The sequence below is a fragment of the Pogoniulus pusillus genome, chromosome 1 (genome assembly GCF_015220805.1).
Source record: "Pogoniulus pusillus isolate bPogPus1 chromosome 1, bPogPus1.pri, whole genome shotgun sequence".
Classification (NCBI taxonomy): Eukaryota; Metazoa; Chordata; class Aves; order Piciformes; family Lybiidae; genus Pogoniulus; species Pogoniulus pusillus.
Window position 1 is genome coordinate 6,738,461 of NC_087264.1, and position 22,627 is coordinate 6,761,087.

General features: G+C 45.8%; 1 protein-coding gene across 1 annotated transcript in view; it reads left to right on the top strand.

Moving 5' to 3' along the window:
• Positions 1-22,627, top strand: part of LOC135182850 (nesprin-2-like) — a 277,205-nt gene that overhangs the window by 61,721 nt on the left and 192,857 nt on the right. Inside the window, exons 19-31 of the mRNA XM_064157392.1 lie at positions 3,714-3,872; positions 5,273-5,446; positions 7,292-7,426; positions 8,579-8,734; positions 10,663-10,877; positions 11,886-11,961; positions 14,044-14,162; positions 14,742-14,865; positions 17,045-17,202; positions 17,687-17,834; positions 19,674-20,272; positions 21,736-21,915; positions 22,335-22,485. Coding sequence (XP_064013462.1) covers positions 3,714-3,872; positions 5,273-5,446; positions 7,292-7,426; positions 8,579-8,734; positions 10,663-10,877; positions 11,886-11,961; positions 14,044-14,162; positions 14,742-14,865; positions 17,045-17,202; positions 17,687-17,834; positions 19,674-20,272; positions 21,736-21,915; positions 22,335-22,485 — 2,394 coding nt within the window. The remainder of the gene's footprint in view (positions 1-3,713; positions 3,873-5,272; positions 5,447-7,291; positions 7,427-8,578; positions 8,735-10,662; positions 10,878-11,885; positions 11,962-14,043; positions 14,163-14,741; positions 14,866-17,044; positions 17,203-17,686; positions 17,835-19,673; positions 20,273-21,735; positions 21,916-22,334; positions 22,486-22,627) is intronic.

Sequence of the window (22,627 nt, forward strand, 5' to 3'; positions counted from 1 at the left end):
AAAATGGAAACACGTTGCTTAATATACTTGCTGATAAGATCTTTCATCATGGATTTGTGGCTGGGATAAAATGAGCTGTTAGCAGTGGAGCAGGGATGAATGTGGATTTTGTGCTGTAGCACTAGTGAAAAGGCAAGGCAGTTCTAGTGGTTGATGTTATTTCCTAGTATCTCTCCTAAATCAGCTATAAATGAATCTTCCAACATCACTGTGTCCAGATGAGAGGCAAGTGCCAGTGAAGTGCTGTTGGTGTCAGTGATCATAGAATCAACCAGGTTGGAAAAGACCTCCAAGATCATCCAGTCCAACCTAGCACCCAGCCCTAGCCAGTCAACTAGACCATGGCACTAAGTGCCTCAGCCAGGCTTTGCTTCAACACCTCCAGGGATGGTGACTCCACCACCTCCCTGGGCAGCCCATTCCAATGCCAATCACTCTCTCTGCCAACAACTTCCTCCTAACATCCAGCCTAGACCTACCCTGGCACAACTTGAGACTCTGTCCCCTTGTTCTATTGCTGCTTGCCTGGCAGAAGAGACCAACCCCACCTGGCTACAGCCTGCTTTCAGGGAGTTGTAGACAGCAATGAGGTCTGCCCTGAGCCTCCTCTTCTCCAGGCTGCACACCCCCAACTCCCTCAACCTCTCCTCACAGGGCTGTGCTCCAGGCCTCTCACCAGCTTTGTTGCCCTTCTCTGGACATGTTCCAGCACCTCAACATCTCTCTTGAATTGAGAGGCCCAGAACTGGACACAGCTTGCTCTTGTGCTGGGCTCTGCAGTGCAGAGTTTGCAGCAGACTGAAACTTTGCAGAGTGCTAAGTTGAGAATTTCCCCTGATCGTGCAGTGCTTTACATCATCAACATTCCATTGCAGGGGGGAGGTTTAGGACAACTTAGTTGTACTGAAAGCTTACCTGTCAAACACTGTAATACGAGAAGTATTTTCAGCAGCATCCTGGGTAATTTGTGTGTCTCATCTTATAGGCAATTGTTCTAAACATCCACAATGAGCACTGAAGAATTCCTTGTTACTTTCACTACTCTCTGTTGTTTCCCATGTCTCTGTCAGGTATTACTGTTTCCCCTCAATGGAGTTCCCCCAGAAGAGGCCTGGAACACAGGGCCTATGAGGAGAGGCTGAGGGAGCTGGGGGTGTTCAGCCTGGAGAAGAGGAGGCTCAGGGGTGACCTCTTTGCAGTCTACAAATACCTAAAGGGAGGCTGTAGCCAGGTGGCGTTGGTCTCTTCTGCCAGACAACCAGCAATAGAACAAAGGGACACAGTCTCAAGTTGTGTGTGTGGGGGTCTAGGCTGGATGTTAGGAGGAAGTTGTTGTCAGAGAGAGTGATTGGCATTGGAATGGGCTGCCCAGGGAGGTGGTGGAGTCACTGTCCCTGGAGGTGTTGAAGCAAAGCCTGGCTGAGGCACTTAGTGCCATGGTCTAGTTGACTGGCTAGGGCTGGGTGCTAGGTTAGAGTGGATGATCTTGGAGGTCTCTTCCAACCTGGTTGATTCTATGATTCTATTATTTTGCCATGATTTCAGCTGCGTTGTTCTATAGTAGCAGGTTATGCTACGTTCAAGAAAAGCCTGGCTGAGGCACTTAGTGCCATGGTCTAGTTGACTGGCTAGGGCTGGGTGTTAGGTTAGACTGGATGACCTTGGAGGTCTCTTCCAACCTGGTTGATTCTATGATAAGACACAGAATACAGCATTAATTATCATTAGAAGAATACTAGCTGACAACTTCAAACAGGAAACCATGCTGAACATTCCTAGATCAAAACAGCTCTCATAACATTTCATGATAAATGTTCAAATCATAGAATCACAGAATCAGTCAGGGTTGGGAGGGACCACAAGGAACATCCAGTTCCAAACCACCTGCCATGGCCAGGGACACCCTGGCCTAGATCAGGCTGGACACAGCCTCACCCAGCCTGGCCTTAAACACCCCAGTTTAGAAGGGACATTGAGATGCTTGAGCGTGTCCAGAGAAGGGCGACGAGGCTGGGGAGAGGCCTTGAGCACAGCCCTACGAGGAGAGGCTGAGGGAGCTGGGATTGGTTAGCCTGGAGAAGAGGAGGCTCAGGGGTGACCTTATTGCTCTCTACAGCTACCTGAGGGGTGGTTGTGGCCAGGAGGAGGTTGCTCTCTTCTCTCAGGTGGCCAGCACCAGAACAAGAGGACACAGCCTCAGGCTGTGCCAGGGGAGATTTAGGCTGGAGGTGAGGAGAAAGTTCTTCACTGAGAGAGTCATTGGACACTGGAATGGGCTGCCCGGGGAGGTGGAGGAGTCGCCGTCCCTGGAGCTGTTCAAGGCAAGGTTGGACGTGGCGCTTGGTGCCATGGTCTAGCCTTGAGCTCTGTGGTAAAGTGTTGGACTTGATGATCTGTGAGGTCTCTTCCAACCCTGATAATACTGTGATACTGTGATATCTCCAGGGATGAGCCTCAACACCTCCCTGGGCAACCCATTCCAGGCTCTCACCACTCTCACAGTGAAGAACTTCCTCCTCACATCCAGTCTGAACCTACCCATCTCCATCTTCCCTCCATTCCCCCTAGTCATGTCACTCCCTGAGAGCCTGAGAAGTCCCTCCCCTGCTTTGTTGTAGGCCCCCTTCAGACACTGAAGGGATTTTCAGTACCTGAAGGGATCCTGCAGGGAGGCTGGAGAGGGACTTTTCATAAGGGTGTCTAGCAATAGGACTTGAGGAAATGGTTTTAAACTGTGGAAGAGTAGATTTAGAGTGCATCTTGGGAAGAAGTTCTTCAGTATGAAGATGTTGAGACTCTGGAATGGACTGCCCAGGGAGGCTGTGGATGCCTTCTCCTTGGGCATGTTCTAGTCCAGGTTGGTTGAGGCCTTGTGCAGTCAGTTCCAGTTGAGAGGCGTCCCATGGCAGGCAGGATGGAGCAGGTGGTCTCTAAGGCCCCTTCCAACCTAAGCCATTCTGTGACTCTGTTAGATGAATCATAGAATCAGAGCATCAGATAGTTTGGAAGAGACCTCCAAAACAAAATCTTGTCACTCCCTGAGAGCCTAAAAAGTCTCTCCCCAGTTCTTTTGTAGGCCCCCTTCAGATCCTGGAAGGCCACAAGAAGGTCACCTGGGAGCCTCCTCTTCTGCAGACTGCACAGCCCCAACTCTTTCAGTCTGTCCTCATAGCAGAGCTGCTCCAGCCCTCTGCTCATCCTCGTGGCCCTTCTCTGGCCACACTCCAGCATCTCTACATCCTCCTTGTAATGATATGGCACACCACTTCTGCATGCTAAATACCCAACTGCTTCCTGCCCTTTACTATTGAATACCAAGAAAATCTGAGCCTTGATATGTGCATACTTTGAGATGACTTCATGATCAGACCATGCACATCCAAATGGGAGGTTTGCACATTTATTTGGGAAGCTTTCTGGATGGGAAAACATGTTGAAATGGGCCAATGGACTGCAGGGCTTTGAGGCATGGGAGAGATGGATAGAAAAGCTGTTTCAACCAGCAGAATCCCCTGTGGATGGCAGCAAATTTCTTTCTCTCTCCACAGAGATTTTTCAGTGCAGTGTGCTGACCACAATCAGAATACTAGATTTTGTTTTTTTCCTTGATCAGATACTGACCTTCCATGGCCAGTCCTGGCTTTTTCTTTCAATTCCTTTAAACAAAAAGACATGAATACTTTAATGACTTCTAATGCTTTTCATTTATCCAGAGCTTGGCTGCAAAGGGGGTCTTGTGCCAAGAACAAGTCGTGGCAGCAGAGGATATGTTGCAGTCCCTGATACAAAATGCTTCAAGTCAGATGTCACAACAGCATTCTTACACCACTGGGCTGCAGGCACGAGTTAAAGAAGCCAGAGGCAAAGTAGAGGTACTCAGTTTTTATTGTTACTGTGTTTTCATGGGATTATAGAATCAGTCAGGGTTGGAAGGGGCCACAAGGATCATCTAGTTCCAACCCCCCTGCCATGGGCAGGGACACCCTACCCTAGATCAGGCTGGCCACAGCCTCTGCCAGCCTGGCCTTAAACACTTCCAGGCCTCAACCACCTCCCTGAGCAAACCATTCCAGGCTCTCACCACCTCTCATGCTGAACAACTTCCTCCTCACGTCCAGGCTGAATCTCCCCACCTCCAGCTTTGCTCCATTCCCCCTAGTCCTGCCACTGCCTGACAGCCTAAAAAGTCCCTCCCCAGCTTTTCTGTAGGCCCCCTTCAGATCCTGGAAGGCCACAAGAAGGTCACCTGGGAGCCTTCTCTTCTGCAGCCTGCACAGTCCCAACTCTTTCAGTCTGTCCTCACAGCAGAGTTGCTGCAGTCCTCTGCTTATCCTCATGGCCCTTCTCTGGACACACTCCAGCATCTCCACATCCCTCTTGTAAGAGGGGCTCCAGAACTGGATGCAGTACTCCTGGTGGGGTCTCAACCAGAGCAGAGTAGAGGGGGAGAATCACCTCCCTGGCCCTGCTGGCCACAATTCTCCTTATGCAGCCCAGGCTCTGCTTGGCTTTCTGGGCTGCAAGTGCACACTGCTGGCTCCTGTTGAGCTTCTCATCCACCAGCCTCTCCTCAAGGCTGCTCTCCAGCCAGGTCACTGCCGAGCCTGGATTTGTGCTTGGGATTGCCCCGACCCAGATGCAGGACCTTGCACTTGGTCTTCTTGAACCTCCTGAGGTTAGCTTGTGCCCACCTCTCCAGCCTGTCCAGGTCCCTCTGGATGGATCCCTGCCCTCCAGCCTGTCTGCTGCACCACACAGCTTGGTGTCATCAGCAAACTTTCTGAAGGTGCATTCAATGCCTCTGTCCGTGATACCCACAAAGACTTTGTACAAGACTGGTGCCAGGACTGATCCCTGAAGGACTCTGCTTTTCACTGACCTCCACTTGGACGTGGACACATTGACAGCCACTCTTTCGGTGCAGCCATCAAGCCAGTCCTTTATCCATCTAGTGGTCCACCCATCAAACCCATGTTTCACCAGCTTGGAGACCAGGATATGGTGCAAGACAGTGTCAAAAGCTGTGCTAAGGTCCAACACATGTCTCTGATTTTAGCATCTCATGATTAGGAAGACTCACTGTCAGTCATGTAAAATAGAAGAAGTTTTATACTGTTTGAGTCGGTCTCATAAACTCCTAGTGGGGCAAAAACTAGAACAGTGCAAAGATTGGTATCTCAACTCAAAAAAAACTTGAGTGATGTTATAAAACAACAGTTTTGTGTAATTACCAGCACTTAGGCATATTCTGAAAAGTCTTTTTTCTTCCAAGGCTCTCATGGGTGACACGAACAACATCTTATCCAGATCTGAGAAGAAAGGCTCAGAGAATGAGGCTTTGCTGAGTTTTGAAGAATCCCAGAAAGAGCTTGAGGCCTCCATTTCAAAGGCTGTGCAACTTATCAGTCAAAAATTAAGTCCTGAAGAATGTATTTCAAGATATAAGGTGAGTTTGGTTTCTGAGCCAGCTGCATTTGAGTACTTATTTGTGCTATTTAGTGTCTAAACTGCTGAGGTGCCACTGAGAACAACAGCAGAATTTTTGTTGTTGCTGTTGCTCTTTATGCTTTTCTCAGGGTTTCTTATGTAGCACTGTTAGCATAAGTTAACTTGGCAGGCAGCTTGAATGAAGAAATGCAAATTTGTGTGGCAGTTTATTCAGTTCCCTGTCTTGATTGAATTTAATCCATCATCCCCTCAGAGCTCATATTCTGAACTGCAGCCAATTTTTTTTTCCTGATTAATAATTAATTTTCCCATCAAGAATCACATGCCTGAATTCTTGGACATGTTTTTAAAGAATGGTTCTAAATACTGAGTCTCCCTTTTTGCCTGTGGTAAAGAAAATGTCTGATCTCCAAATCTGAATCTCTTAAAGGGGTCCTCAGTGAGGTATCAAAAATGGAGGTGCCCAAAATCTACGTTGCTTGATCTTGCAGAGCGAGATCTGGGCAGGCCTGTGCCAGGGGCAGTGCAGAGCCTCACTCCAGGCTGCCTCATGGGGTCCCATCACACCAGTGCAGACCTTTCACCTATACTCTGCAGACATTGGACACACACTCAGCCTTTGTGCTAGGCTAACATTTGGACTCAGTGGTCTTAAAGATCTTTTCCAATCTAAATGATTCTGTGATTCTGTATTCCCTAAGAGTGATGCAAAGTTCATCAGGGACCCTGATCTCTCTTCTTTGGTACCAAATCCGCTCCTAACAGAGAAGTTAACCAAATCAGCATCAGCCTTTCTCCAAAAAACATACACTGATAGACCTAATAGCAGCCTTCCAACTCCTGAAGAGAGCTGACAAGAAGGCTAGAGAGAGACTGTTTACAAAGGCCGGTGGTGATAGGACAGGGGATAGTGGTCAAACTAGAGAAGAGCAGACTGGGATTGGATGTTAGGAACAGGTTCTTTACCATAAGTGGAACACTGGAACATGTTGCCCAGGGAGGTGGTTGGAGCCTCTTCCCTGGAGATATTTGAAGTGAGGCTTGAAGGGCTCTGCGATACCTGATCTAGTTGACAATGCCCTGCTGACTGAGGGGGAGGGCTTGAACTGGATGACCTTCAGAGGTCCCTTTCAACCCAGACCATTCTATATTCTCTGCAACCATTTACATATAAGCAAGGGTGGAGAATGCCCTCATTCATCCATACAAGTGCCACCACAAGCCATACATGCAACGCATACATTTTTTTATGCATGGTTTTTGTGTGCTACAGATGGCATTTTATTAGGTAAATAAGCTGCCTTCAGTTCTGTGTCCAGTTCTGGGCCCCTCCATTCAAGAAAGATGTTGAGGTGCTGGAACATGTCCAGAGAAGGGCAACAAAGCTGGTGAGGGGCCTGGAGCACAAATCCTATGAGGAGAGGTTGAGGGAGCTGGGCCTGTTTATCCTGGAGAAGAGGAGGCTCAGGGGTGATCTTATTACTGTCTACAGCTACCTGAAGGGGCATTGTAGCCAGGTGGGGGGTGGCCTCTTCTGCCAGGCAACCTGCAACAGAACAAGGGGACACAGTCTCAAGTTGTGCTGGGGTAGGTCTAGGCTGGATGTTAGGAAGAAGTTCTTCACAGAGAGAGTGATTGGCATTGGAATGGGCTGCCCAGGGAGGTGGTGGAGGCACCGTCCCTGGGGGTCTTCAAGAAAAGCCTGGCTGAGGCACTTAGTGCCATGGTCTGGTTGATTGGATAGGGCTGGGTGCTAGGTTGGACTGGATGATGTTGGAGGTCTCTTCCAACCTGGTTGATTCTATGATTCTGTTTATTTTTCATGTTGATGCTTTTCTTGCAGGAAGCTTTTAATGCTCTGGACAATAAGACTCTTGATAAATTTTTGAAAGCAGCTGAACAACTGAAGAATATTTCATCTGATCACGAGAAGATGGTAGTGGAAGAGAAGAGTAAAGATGTTCGTGGAAGATGGGAGGTGAGATAATACAGGAAGAGGAATTCACTGTCAGTTCTCATTAGGCCCAGCATCTTTGAAAAGCAATTTCACAGAAACATTCAAGTAGGAAAAGACCCTCAGGAACACCAAGTCCAACCAATATCCCTACTCTAAAAGAGTCACCCAAAACCATATCCCCAAGCATCATATCCAAATGACTTTTAAACACATCCAGGGTTGGTGACTCAACCACCTACCTGGGCAGCCCATTCCAATGCCTGACCACTGTTGCTGTGAAAACATTTTTCCTAGTGTCCAGACTGAACCTACCCAGTTGCAGCTTGATGCTGTTCTGTTTTGTCATAGTATCACAGTATCACAGTATTATCAGGGTTGGAAGAGACCTCACAGATCATCAAATCCAACCCTTTACCACAGAGCTCAAGGCTAGACCATGGCACCAAGTGCCACGTCCAATCCTGCCTTGAACAGCTCCAGGGACGGCGACTCCACCACCTCCCTGGGCAGCCCATTCCAGTGTCCAATGACTCTCTCAGTGAAGAACTTTCTCCTCACCTTGAGTTTAAATCTCCCCTGGCGCAGCCTGAGGCTGTGTCCTCTTGTTCCGGTGCTGGCCACCTGAGAGAAGACAGCAACCTCCTCCTGGCCACAGCCACCCCTCAGGTAGTTGTAGAGAGCAATAAGGTCACCCCTGAGCCTCCTCTTCTCCAGGCTAACCAATCCCAGCTCCCTCAGCCTCTCCTCATAGGGCTGTGCTCAAGGCCTCTCCCCAGCCTCGTCGCCCTTCTCTGGACACACTCAAGCATCTCAATGTCCCTCCTAAACTGGGGGGCCCAGAACTGAACACAGGACTCAAGGTGTGGTCTAACCAGTGCAGAGTAGAGGGGCAGAATGACCTCCCTGCTCCTGCTGACCACACCATTCCTGATGCAGGCCAGGATGCCACTGGCTCTCTTGGCCACCTGGGCACACTGCTGGCTCATGTTCAGGCGGGTATCAATCAGTACCCCCAGATCCCTCTCTGTCTGGCTGCTCTCCAGCCACTCTGACCCCAGCCTGTATCTCTGCATGGGGTTGTTGTGGCCAGAGTGCAGTATCTTCTGAGTTTTTAATTTACTTTGTAACACTGGCTCACTATCTCACAAGAACTGTGTGTTTTGAATTTTGCAGGCAGCTCGTCGTGAAATTATGTCCTGTGTGCAGCTTGTGGTAGAACGGGAGAAAAAGAAATTTACTGCAGCTTTCAAAAAGATCAATAAACAATTAGGCAAAGAGAAGAAGCTCCTCAGTATGGATAAAACCAAAGGGCTCCTCAAGGAACATGAGGTACTTGTGATTTAGTTGTGGCAATTAACGAGGCAGGAATGATAAAATACGTAGTTATTTTACTTCTGGAAAGCCCTGCCCACAGCTATATGCAAATTAGTTAAATTTGGGTTCTAATTCAGTCAGGAAAATCTCCACAAGGATGCTTATGGGCAAGTCATTCGTTTAGGAGAATCAGAAAACTGGACAAGGTTTGGCCACAAAATGGCTTTGCCTCACAGATAGGTAGCCTGGAGCCCTAGGGAAAGTCTGTGCTACTCACTGCGGTGGAGTAGAAATGTCAAGGTAGTCCCTGGCTCCTTGGTGACAGTGTTGGAACTGCTCAGCTGTTGAGAGGCTTCTAGATGTTCCCAGGGTGCTGGGAAAGAGGCAGAGGATTTCTGACCTGATGCCAGTTCCTCTTGGCACAGAGGTTTGCAGAGGTGCAGACAGGATCTCTTGCGGATGTGCAGAGAGCACAGTGCCGGTGGCACTTCATGCCATGTTGTAAGGCACTTGATGCCTTCTCCTGGGAAACTTGAGGCACTTCAGTTTCCAGGTAGTTGAAGCCCAAAACATCAGAGCTAAGCTGGTCTGAAGCAGGAGGCAGAGCAGAACACGTTGTCCAAGGCAGAAGCAGCACAACTGCTTACAACTTAGCTCAATTTATATTCTTTGCCTGAGTGCAAAGGCTCCTTTGGCCACAGAGAGTCACCAAGCAAAATGGCATCTGCAAAACTGACCACATTAGGTGAACCCAGGACTTGCTCACCCTTCTCTGGGCAAGACACCAACAGGTACCTGAACACCTGTGGGTGCCTGTTTATCACTTGGGAAGGGGACATAATGGCCCAAGCCTTTGTTTTCCTCTGGCTCTTGCTTCCCCCATCAGCAGAAGGGTGAGGCAAGCCAGGACATCTAATAGGCCTATTAGCCTGCCAGGACATCTTGACACTGCTGTTCTGCTCACTTATCTTTCTTTGTGAATGCTTTGTCTGTCTCTCTTGTACCTTCTTAGCTGCCTTATTGCAGCCTGTGTTTGTGAAGCTTGGACCCTGTGCTCTGTGATGTGAGCACAGAACATGGAGGCCACCCAAATGATTTCTTTATCTTTTTTGGCTGCAGATACTGGTCTCCTTGCAGACTTTTAGAAGTCCTTATTACATAAATTATATCTTTTGCCCCCCAACCCCTGTTTTTAAGATGACCTTGAAGCAGTAGAACAGATGTAGCTGTGCAGAGTGTAAAATAAGAAATGATGGCATGGTTTATGGCTCCCTTGATTTGTCACAGTCGCACAGATTGGGTTAGGTGCCTTCAGGTGAAGCAATGAGTTTTACACTTCATTGCTTCAAGTATTTGCCTTCCTCCTCCTCTTTGAGATATCTGATGTGGTCAGTTTTCCACCCAAGGGATAAGTAATTGTTCTCTTGATGAAATTCTCATTTTTGCTGAGTTCAGTGAAGTTTTTGTCTTTGCTGCTCATGGGTTCATGTTCAGCAAATATTGCATAGGCAAGAGTAAAGAGAAATAAATTCTGAGGTGCATTCTTTCTGCTCCTATTTTTAGCACATCCTGATATCACCTTAGAAAGTGTAGTAGTTAATGGGGAATGTTTTAAATAAAGTGGCCTTTTCCTGTAGTCAGGGTGAAGAGAATTTGAGACCAAAGTAGCTAAAATTGTAGTAACAATGAATTTCATAATCAAGCAAGAGTCAGTACAGTCTTGTGAATGTATCTGTGAATCTGTTGTCAGAAATCACAATTTATTTCCTGGCTCTGTTTGGAAAAGGATTGGAAGAAAAGAAATGTTTCTCTCCTGGTTTGATGGCTTATACTTTCAGTCCACTTATCTGAAAAGGCAGTGAAAATTGAAGAAGAATGCATGTGAGTAATTGCAACTATTTATGACCTAACACGAGTTTCTTGCATTGTTCTTCTTTGTGTAGGCCTTTTTTTCACACGAAGGCAGCCTGAGTGAACTTAGCAAGTCATTAGAAGACCTTAAAATGTTGGGAAGACTATCAGAAGAAACTGTCACAGACATCCAGACGCTGACTGCAGACTGTGAACAAAAGCTAGCAAAGCTTCAGCAGATTGTGGCAGATACTTACGCAGCCCTGCTGTCTCACGCTGGAAAAGGACAGCCTTCTGCTAAGAAAGAGTGGGTGACTGAGGGCATGATGTGTGGTGTCTTCAGAGAAATCACATGCATGGATAAATTCTGTGATACTGTAATTGCTGTACTACCAACTGTGTTATCACAGTATCACCAAGGTTGGAAGAGACCTCACAGATCATCAAGTCCAACCCTTTACCACAGAGCTCAAGGCTAGACCATGGCACCAAGTGCCACGTCCAATCCTGCCTTGAACAGCCCCAGGGACGGCCAAGAGAGCCAATGGCATCCTGGCCTGCATCAGGAACAGTGTGGCCAGTAGGACAAGGGAGGTTATTCTTCCCCTGTACTCAGCACTGGTCAGGCCACAGCTTGAGTGCTGTGTCCAGTTCTGGGCCCCTCAATTCAAGAAGGATGTTGAGGTGCTGGAACATGTCCAGAGAAGGGCAACAAAGCTGGTGAGGGGCCTGGAGCACAAATCCTATGAGGAGAGGCTGAGGGAGCTGGGGGTGTGCAGCCTGCAGAAGAGGAGGCTCAGGAGTGACCTCATTGCTGTCTACAACTCCCTGAAGGGAGGCTGTAGCCAGGTGGGGGTTGGTCTCTTCTCCCAGGCAAGCAGCAGGAGAACAAGGGGACACAGTCTCAAGTTGTGCTGGGGAGGTCTAGGCTGGATGTTAGGAGAAAGTTGTTGGCAGAGAGAGTGATTGGCATTGGAATGTGCTGCCCAGGGAGGTGGTGGAGGCACTTTACCTGGAGATGTTGAAGCAAAGCTTGGCTGAGGCACTTAGTGCCATGGTCTAGATGACTGGCTAGGGCTGGGTGCTAGGTTGGAGTGGATGATCTTGGAGGCCTCTTCCAACCTGGTTGATTCTATGATTCTGTGTACATTTAAACATTTAGTACATTTAGTATTAAATTATGTAAACTAGCAAGTGCAGTGTTTGGTTACCCTTCGTCAGGGTGCACTGGTTTTGATCACTGGCCAGGATTTCTTTCTTTCCATTTGTATTTCAATTCTTTTTATTCTTAAGCTTAAATGTCTTTAAACTTTAGGAGCTCCATTGTTGCTTCTGAGAATGGGGAGCAGCCTGGTTCTTCTCAACAAGCTGATACCCTGTCAGAGGAAAAGGTAAGGAATCCATACTTAACTGTTAGAAAGCAGTGCCTAGGAGAGGTCACTGGCAAAGGGAAAAACTGATTATTTCTGATAACATTCATCATATGGTAGGCCTCGGGCTTCTGCTCAGACATCATTGCACTTGGAATTGTGGCCTAAGTAAATATTAAGAAGTAACATGCAATGAACAGCATCCTGAGGAGCTATTAGTCTTCAGCCTTGCATTTTATTTTGCTGAGGAGTGCTTCTCATCTGGAAGAGTTATGTGAAGCTGTGTCCAAGTACAAATGCCCCCTAATATCCCAGTAATTTGCACAAGTTTCAGAAGACAAAGAGGGGAAAAACAGTGAAGAGTTGAAGGTGTCTGCTTAAGAAACATACAGGGAAAATCAGAACATGTTTTATCTTCTTAGAAATAATTTCAGAGCTGCAAGATACTCTGCAGTTCATCATTTGAATGCCACAGAAGATGTCTTGTTTAAGATGCAAGTAAGGCTGTGGATAGCTCATCAGCTTCCAAACCTGGTGGTTTATAGGAAGGGACCCATTGCATTTGCATGAAGTTTGAAGATATTGACTGTAATGAAGGGAGATCTTTTATAAGGCTGCTAACAGTGTCCCTGATACAAAGAAATCTGTTCTCTCGTGGATAACCAAAGTATGAACTGTATAACTAGATCAGACAGCCTCAAGCTGGGGAGTAGACTATATCCTGAAATCAAGGGTGAGAGACCTGTGAAGGCATCTAGTTGAAGCAGCTTGTCAAAAGCTGCTGAGGGCAGTGCCTTGTGCTTGATCATTGATATCCCTGGAGCAAAAAACGTGTGCAAGTAGATTGGGCTGCCAAAGACCCAGTAGCTGTGGAATGAGTGAGTGACTTTGCTGTTTTGGTTCATAATTGAGTTTAAACACATCTTTTACTCATGAATGGTATCTCATCTCCTTGGAGACTCGTGAAGCAGCAGCATTCACGAGTTCACAGATGTTTCTTAGTCTTCACTGTGTATAGTGAAGAGTTCAAAGATAGAGTTCAAAGAGTGGTGGTCAATGGTGCTAGGTGCTGCTGGAGAGCTGTAACCAGTGGAGTCCCCCAGGGATCAGTGCTGGGGCCAGTCCTGTTCAGCATCTTCATCAATCATATTGATGAAGGGACTGACAGAGTCTGCTCAGCAAGTTTGCTGATGGCACCAAACTGGGAGGCTTGGCTGAGACAGCTGAAGGCTGTGCAGCGATCCAGAGAGACCTGGACAGACTGGACTGGAGAGCTGGGCACAGAGGAACCAGATGAAGTTCAACAAGGACAAGTGCAGAGTCCTGCACCTGGGAAGGAATAATAAACTGCATCAGTACAGGCTGGGAGGTGATCTACTGGAGAGCAGCCCTGTGGAGAGGGACCTGGTGGATAACAAGTTACCCATGGGACAGCAATGTGCCCTTGTGGCCAAGAGGACCGATGGAATCCTGGGGTGTATTAGGAGGAGTGTGTCCAACAGATCAAGAGAGGTTCTCCTTCCCCTCTACTCTGCCCTGGTGAGACCTCATCTTGAATAGTGCACTCAGTTTTGGGCTCCCCAGTTTAAGAGGGATCTGCTGGCGAGGATCCAGTGGAGGGCTACAAGGATGATTAGGGGACTGGAGGGCATGGCTTATGAGGAGAGACTGAGGAGGGACATGGGAGTTCTTAGTCTGGAGAAGAGAAGACTGAGAGGGGATTTAATCAATGTTTATAAACATCTGAGGGCTGGTCAGGAGAGGGGGGACAGACTCTGCTCACTGCTCCCTGGGATAGGACAAGGAGCAATGGGTGTAAGTTGCAGCACAAGAGGTTCTGCCTCAACAGAAAGGGGAACTTCTTTACTGTAAGGGTCCCAGAGCAGAGACCAGGGAGGTTGTGGAGTGTCCTTCTCTGGAGATTTTCAAGGCCTGTTTGGATGCATTCCTCTGTGATCTGTGCTAGATTGTGTGGTCCTGCTCTGGCAGGAGGATTGGACTCAGTTATCTCCTTGGGTCCCTTCCCTAATATCCTGTGATCTTGTGATGTATTTACATAGCACAATGCAGAGGTCACTGTTACCTTTTTTCACTTTCACTTAGACCTCAAGACCTGCTGCAGATACAGTTTTGGAACCAGAAGTGAAACATTACAATGGAGAAAGCTGTGCAGAGAAACTTGAGGAAGACAGTGGTTTGTCCATAGCAGCTTTATTAGAGTGGTAAGTTTTAAAGGGTGAAATGTTTGCATATTAAAGTGAATTAGGCTTTCATATATTAATTGGCTGTATTGAACATAGGATGCACATTTGTTACATAGAATTCTGTTCTTGTTCTACTACAACTGACTTAGTAGTGATGTATAATTGATAAGGATACATTGGAGTTGTTAAATGCCTCAAACATTAGGATTTCATAGTAAGAATCCCTAGAGTCATAAAGCTTTTTTCTTCTGCTCTTTTCTTGGCCCTGAAAAATCCATCTTATTACTGACTTCAACTATTGCCAAATAAAAACCAAAAAGTGCCAATTTTTACAAGAAATAATCGGTTTACATTCATAAAACTGAATTTAGAGAGTGCAGACATCCATACTAGAAAGTAAGGCAGGCAGGTGAATTCTCAGCTCTTTTCTAGGTTGCTCATTTATGCCTTTTATTTGGGATTTAGTTGAAACAGAGATTAGCATTAGACTGTACTTATTTTGTACAGTTATATATTGATCAGCAAAACCTATGCCCTGCCATTTTCCATTAAATTAGCAGTAATACTCTCTCTTAAAATGACTACATCTTTGTTTAGCTATAATGCACAAAGACGTAACCTGGAGGACCTTTTACAAACCAGCAGAGACAAAGTAGCATCTGGCTTCGCTGATGAAATAAAAGGCACTTCATGCTTTCAGAACAAGCTGCTTGAACTACAGGTAAGTGTTCATCTTTAAAAACATACTTGGTGCCTAAACTCTTGTTTGGTCATGTAGAGCCCTCACCTTTCCTGTGCTGTGTGTATTGCCAGGGGAAAAACAACATCCTTACGACCAGATTTAGTAAAAGTGAAATGAAGGGTTTAACATTCAGCAGCCCTTCCTTCCTGCTTAGCAGTGGAGTTGTGCAAGTGTTGCTGAAAAAATCATAGAATCAGTCAGGGTTGGAAGGGACCACAAGGATCATCTAGTTCCAACCCCCCTGCCGTGGGCAGAGACATCCCACCCTAGAGCAGGCTGGCCACAGCCTCATCCAGCCTGGCCTGAAACACCTCCAGCCATGGGGCCTCAACCATCCCCCTGGGCAACCCATTCCAGGCTTTCACCACTCTCATGCTGAACAACTTCCTCCTCATGTCCAGTCTGAATCTCCCCACCTCCAGCTTTGCTCCATTCTCCCTAGTCCTGTCACTCCCTGATAGTTTCACAAGTTCCTTCCCAGCTTTTTTGTAGGCTCTCTTCAGATGCTGGAAGGCCACAAGAAGGTCACCTGGGAGCCTCCTCTTCTCCAGACTCAACAGCCCCAACTCTTTCAGTCTGTCCTCATAGAAGAGGTGCTCCTGTCCTCTGATCATCCTCGTGGCCCTTCTCTGGACATGCTCCAACACATTCCCATCCCTCTTCTAATAGAGGGATGTCTAATAGGGTCTCCAGAACTGGATGCAGTACTCCAGGTGGGGTCTCACCAGAGCCAGAGTAGAGGGGGAGAATCACCTCCCTTGCCCTGCTGGCCACACTTCTGATACAGCCCAGGCTCTGGTTGGCTTTCTGGACTGCAAGTGCACACTGCTGGCTCATTTTGAGCTTCTTGTCCACCAGCACCCCCAAGCCCCTCTCCTCAGGGAAAAAAAAAAGAAATTGGCAACTCTGAGATCATGATATGTAGGTTGAAATAAGTCTAGTGGAAAGTAAAAACAACTATGGAAAGCAACTATTTTGTCAGCAGTAGCAGAAAGTGGTGGACCATGGTCAGGGCTGGATGAGTCATTAGAGTTGAGCCATCAATTGGCACTGGTGTATGTGCAGAATGAATCTGTTTCAGGGTCTATAACCTGATTGGGTTTGTGAGGACTTAAGGGATTGGTAAAAGGCACATAATTGATGTTGGAGAATTTATAGCTGACATGTTTCAAGCCCTTGCTTGAAAGGAGTACAAAACTTACCTGGCATCTCAAAACTTGCTGCAGTTCTGTGTTTACTTTTTGCTCTTCTCAACATAGCTAAGTTGAGATATTTTGTGTTTGTTCTCATAGCAAAAATGGCTGCACTGTGTTTACTGAGCCTTTTCTAAAATGTAGTGTGTAAAATGGAATTTGTAATCATAAAAAGATGGTAGAGTGTGTCCCTAAAAATGGCATCTTAAAAAGGAAATACTGTTACTCTGAAGTGCTGTTTTCACTTCTGTAGACACTCTTGTGGCTAATTTTATGAGTCCATTGAGAAGTACAGTATCATGAACATGAGCCAGCAGTGTGCCCAGGTGGCCAAGAGAGCCAGTGGCATCCTGGCCTGCATCAGGAGTGGTGTGGTCAGCAGGAGCAGGGAGGTCATTCTGCCCCTGTACTCTGCACTGGTTAGACCACACCTTGAGTCCTGTGTTCAGTTCTGGGCCCCCCAGTTTAGGAGGGACATTGAGATGCTTGAGCGTGTCCAGAGAAGGGCGACGAGGCTGGGGAGAGGCCTTGAGCACAGCCCTACGAGGAGAGGCTGAGGGAGCTGGGATTGGTTAGCCTGGAGAAGAGGAGGCTCAGGGGTGACCTTATTGCTGTCTGCAACTACCTGAGGGGTGGTTGTGGCCAGGAGGAGGTTGCTGTCTTCTCTCAGGTGGCCAGCACCAGAACAAGAGGACACAGCCTCAGGCTGTGCCAGGGGAGATTTAGGCTGGAGGTGAGGAGAAAGTTCTTCACTGAGAGAGTCATTGGACACTGGAATGGGCTGCCCGGGGAGGTGGTGGAGTCGCCGTCCCTGGAGCTGTTCAAGGCAGGATTGGACGTGGCACTTGGTGCCATGGTCTAGCCTTGAGCTCTGTGGTAAAGGGTTGGACTTGATGATCTGTGAGGTCTCTTCCAACCTTGGTGATACTTTGATATTAATACAATTAGCACTGCATATCTTATAGGTGATAGAGAGTGAAGCCAGTTCTGGTTGGACACAACTGGAAGACATCTCCTCTACTCTGGAAAATCTTGTGGATGAAATGCAGCAGGTTCCTATCTCTGAGACAAAAAGCAAACTGAAAAAAGAATGGGAAGAGCTTCAGGATATTCTAAGTACCAGGTATGAAGCAACACTTCACGATATCAGCCGAGGAAGAGGTCGTTGTAACTAACATGTGTACTGTGAAGGGAATAGTGTGCATTACAGAATACACCTGCACATCTTTAACCTTCAAAATAAATCTCACAGAGTGAAGCTTTTCTTAATTATACTTGATTGATGTACACATTGCAGACAATATGAATCTCTCCAAGAAGCACAAAGTCAGATCTTTGTAACGTCACTCTGCAGTATTCCCAAGTTTACTGCTATTTCTTTCAACCCTTTGGTTCAATTCCTTCAACCTTTTGGTTAAATTCACTGGAATTCAAAATGGTTTTCTTACTAGTCAATGAAAAAACTCCTTTGACTTCAGGAGGAGGAGGGTTACATCTGTTAGACACTGAATTAACATTAACTCTCTGGCTTTTTGTCCTGTAAAATGCTGAGTGTTTTTTTCTTGCTTGCTTTTCCAGTTCATGTTTTATTACTTTTTCCTTTGTAGAACAAATTCTTTAAGGACTGCTTTGGAAATTGTCTTGCCAATAGAAAATGAATCCATTCTTCTGTGTGAATTAGATGAGCGGCTGAAGAAAAAGGACATCCAGCAGTTTAATCTGATGAACAGTGATCTTGCTTATAGGGAACTAAAGGTAAGGGAAAATGCAGACACCACAGACCACCCTAGCCAGAGCACTTCTTAATATGTCTAGGAATTAGAGAACCTCATGGGGTTTGGAACTCATGAGTTTGGAAGCACTCCAAAGACTTCCCAAATCTTCTGAACTCCATAACAACATTTTACTGTCTTTGCTTTAAGTGTCATTGCTGCTGTAGAGCCAGCTGGGGACCCTCAGTAGGCTCTGCTGTAAAGAGCTTGTGAGCATTTCACATTGGGTTAGGTCTTCTCTTTGATTCATAAAGTGTTCCAACCTGATTCTACTGTAAAGAGCTTGTGAGCATTTCACATTAGGTTAGGTCTTCCCTTTGATTCATATTTAAAGTGTTCCAACCTGGCTTTATACAGCTTTGTGGAGTCACATACATGATGTCTTATACTGTGAGCTAAGGTAAGCTGCCTGTGTCACATCTGCTGAGGTATCTGAGCAGTGAGCCAACAAGGTGGGCCAGCATCATCTGACATGGTGATGCTACTGATGTCCAAGGCATAATTCAGAAGATTGTGGACAGTCACAAGGTGAAAAATGTGGCCTGCTATGGGCTGTCACTCAGTCATCTGCAGAAGAATGGAAGTAAGAGTATAAATCTCTTCAGCATCAAAATTAAGTCAAATAAATCATATCTCAGGATGGTTTTGGAAGCTCTGCACATATGCAGTAGCTTGTTCACCTGCTATCTATGTCTCATGCCTAGGTTCTCTTCTGTCTATTAGGTTGGATGAATGGCTCCAAGCTGAACACACTGACAGTTACGAAGGCTCAATGTTTTTATGTGTCTGCCCTTGGCTCTTAAGTAGGGTTTAGGTCTCTTAAGCTGTAGGGCAGAGAGCATGTGTGCTGTTTGGTTCACATGACTTTTTTTTGGCTGGAAGGACCCTGAATTTTATCCCAGTGTGCTGCACATTTGGCATTTCATAACACTGACACACTGCTGTTTGTCTGAGGGCTGCAACCAGACAGCATGCAGATTTTACAAGAGATTTTTGTAAATGTGCAGAAGTCTTCTCCAAAGGTAAATCATAAAAAGCCTTAAAAGGTAGCAGAGTAACAAACATCTGTGTGGCTGCCTGTGCTCTCTCTGAATTATGAGGAGAGGCTGAGGGAGCTGGGGTTGTTTAGCCTGGAGAAGAGGAGGCTCTGGGGTGACCTCATTGCTGTCTACAACTACCTGAAGGGACACTGTAGCCAGGTGGGGGTTGGTCTCTTCTCCCAGGTGACCAGCAACAGAACAAGGGGACAGTCTCAAGTTGTGCCAGGGGTAGGTCTAGGCTGGATGTTAGGAGGAAGTTGTTGTCAGAGAGAGTGATTGGCATTGGAATGGGCTGCCCAGGGAGGTGGTGGAGTCACCATCCCTGGAGGTGTTGAAGCAAAGCCTGGCTGAGGCACTTAGTGCCATGGTCTAGTTGACTGGCTAGGGCTGGGGGATAGGTTGGACTGGATGATCTTGGAGGTCTCTTCCAACCTGGTTGATTCTATGATTTTCCACTGCAAAATCCTGTTGTCCCAGTCCCAGGACTCTCATCATCTTTCTCGCCTTCTTGTCTGATTGCTGGAAAGAAGCTTAGGCTTTCAATACTGCTGACCAAATTCCCTCTGTGTGTGGAATACCATCTTGTTTGATATTTCTTCTTTTTCCTTTCCTCCACCTTAGACTGGAGTAGGAAAAGAGGAGTTTTTCCTTCTTAACCACCCTGTTTTGTGTACTGATTTTATTGGTAGTACAATTTGTTTTTCAGTCATAGATTCAGCCTAAATGCTGGATGCAGATTTTCTTTCACTGGCTAAAATTGTTGGTTGTTTTCTCAATTTCAGGAGCTTCAGAGGTCCATATTAAATCAGATTGAAGTGTGCAAACAATTGGAACACCTAGATAGTTCAGCAAGAGATGAATTTAATCCAATAGACCTGCAAGCTGCAAGTAAAATTATGGTTTACTATCAAAACCAGCTTGAAGAAATGAGCCATAAAATGCAGATCCGGGAAACAGTCCTTAAAGATCTGGAAGCTTTTATGGCCTCACTGAGGAAAATTCATTCTTCCATCAAATGTCTCACAGATTCCCCAGGTCAACCTGAAATACAGAGAAAAGCATTGCAAGAGGCTGCACAAGGAGTTTCTCATATCACAGAGCAGGCTAAATGCTTGGATGGACGTCTGAAAGCAGTTGATATCTGTTTGGAAGATGCTGAATCCGGGAGAACAACTTGCTGTGAAAACCTCGTTCTGACTTTATCTGAAGAGCTAAATGTGGCTTGCAGTCTCTTAAATGAACAGATGCTTGCAGGTGAAAAAGACTTATACAAGGTTTTTTCCACAAAAAACAGTGAACTTCGCAAGAATATTCAGGATCTGCGTGGCAGGATTGACAAAATAGGCTTGAAGGATCCAACAATTCCAGCTCTTCAACAAAGGTAAATTCCTTTTTAAAGCTCTTTTAACTCATCATTTCAGTGAACTCAGAGGGTGTGTGGCCTCTTCTCAGCAGAGCACTGAAACCTGATGTGATGGTTTGGGTGTTACCTACCCCCCCCACTTGTGAAAGTCACCCAGACTAGACTTAGCCAAGCTGGAAATTGAATGAAGCTTTATGTTTGCAGCTTAGCACAGTATTTACAGTATCTACAGTTATAGACAGAAATATTCAAGTTAAAAAGTAATAGAGAAACACAACAGCCCTCCCAGAAACCTGAGTCCCCAGGAGGGGCTCCCAGCCACCCTTCTGCCTTCTCCCCACCCCTCTACATTACCCCAGACTTTGCTTTATGTTCAAGGTGAGTTTGCAGGATCAGCCAGGGGGGTTAGGAAGTAGAAGGATTAGGTACACAGACAGCAGGTTAGAGAGAGAGAGAAGTGCAGCCAAAGCCAGAGAGCAAACTGTCTTACTCTATGTTTGTGTTCTTATTCTTATCCATCTCAGCAAGCCTATGAGTGAAGCAGCCATCACCACTGTTTCCTTTTCACAGCCTGTAATCTAATTCCTCTCACTAAAATATCCCAGCTAGGCTCAAACTAGCACACCTGAATATGTCTTGAAGAATCTGTAGAGCACTAAGGAAGCTGTGAACATGCATGTTATTCTTTCTGTTGCAGGAAATAAAACCTCCTCCATTTTTAGTTTTCTTTTAAAGTCTTATATATGTGTTTGTTTGAAATATCGTTGATGAGGGAAAAACAGAAGGAATTTGATTGTTATGATCTTGATTATAAGAAAACTGTCAGAGACAGGTTATCTTGCTGAGCACTGATTCATGTGATGTGAAACTCTGCGGTGTAGAAGCCTTGTGTTATTTTCCCATGATCTCAGAAAGTCACTAACATAGAATCATAGAATCAACCAGGTTGGAAGAGACCTTCAAGATCATCCAGTCCAACCTAGCACCCAGCCCTAGCCAATCAACAAGACCATGGCACTAAGTGCCTCATGATAGATAAGTCTCAAAAAGTTTAAGGGGGTCCTGTTTGCAGCCTTGCAAAGGATGAATAAACTATTCCCTAATGTTTACATGGAGGAAAAAGGGAGAAGAGAGGAGTTTGTAAGCTGTGACCATTTTCTGAGTTGTGGATGTCAGAGCATCCTGTATTAGACCAGAATCCACTTACCTTTTAAGACTAAATAATTCACTGTTTTCATACAGACCCTATTGGCATTTAGGATTTGGGATTACTTTCTCAAAGGGCTTAGGTCAGCATAACTCCTCTGAAGGGCTGTGTCAAATTGCACAAACTGAAGATCAAATTAAACTTTCAATGATGTCATTTAGTATTGTCAGTGTGTGCAGCTCAGGATGAATTTGTAGGAAACTTAATAACACAGAGGGGGGAAAAAATCAAATGCTTCAATATGAGACTGTATTTAATCTTTTTCCTAATAAAGGGTGAAATCATTAATGGAATTGGAAAAGGAATTGGATTGTGCTGCTGCTGAAATGAAACCTCTGCAAGAAATTGTTAATAAGCTCCCACAGATCAAAGAAGAAAAAGCAGAGGAAGCAAATGAACAGTGCAGAGATACAGAGAGGTTATGGGAGGATACAAAACTCTTGCTTGCTGAATGGTAAGGAGAAAAGCTATGTTTTAAAGTGCTATTGTACAGGTAAGAAGTTTGCTGGTAAAATGAAACAGCAAAAAAGTTTTAGACCATGCTTTAAAGTAAATGCAATACTCACACAGTAACAATTATAATGCTATAAACTATCACAAACCAAAGAATTCCTTATCGAATGTTACATCCAAAGCTCATGAATTTTATCTGGTTTTTAAGACATCATTTAGCAGGTTCCTATTGGGCTTTACTGTGTTCAAAAGAAAACCTGGCTGCTGCTGGGAATGATGTGTCTTCTGCATTTGCTGTGAATTACATGCTAGCACATTCAAAAAGAAAAGTGATACTGAAGTATAGGAGAAAGAAGCCATCAAGAGACTGAGGCTACTGTTTTATGCTTAGGCCATAAATAATACATCTCTTTTTAACAGCCAGGAGCAGTGTGCAAGGGCTCTGGATCTCCTGAAACAATATCAAAGCTGCAAAACTAGCCTGACTAGCATCATCCAGAAACAGGAGATAGTGCTTTCACAGCAAACATCTTACATGGGGAAGGAGAACTTGAACAGACTAATAACAAAGGTGAGTAATAAGAACCTTTGGCCTTTCTGAGGAGCATTTGAGTCTAGTGTTGCTTTTATACACTTCAACTTTAAGGGCAAATGTTAAGACCTTGCTCTCACTTTGGCTTCCAAAAATACACTTAGGGTTTTGTCCTAAGTTG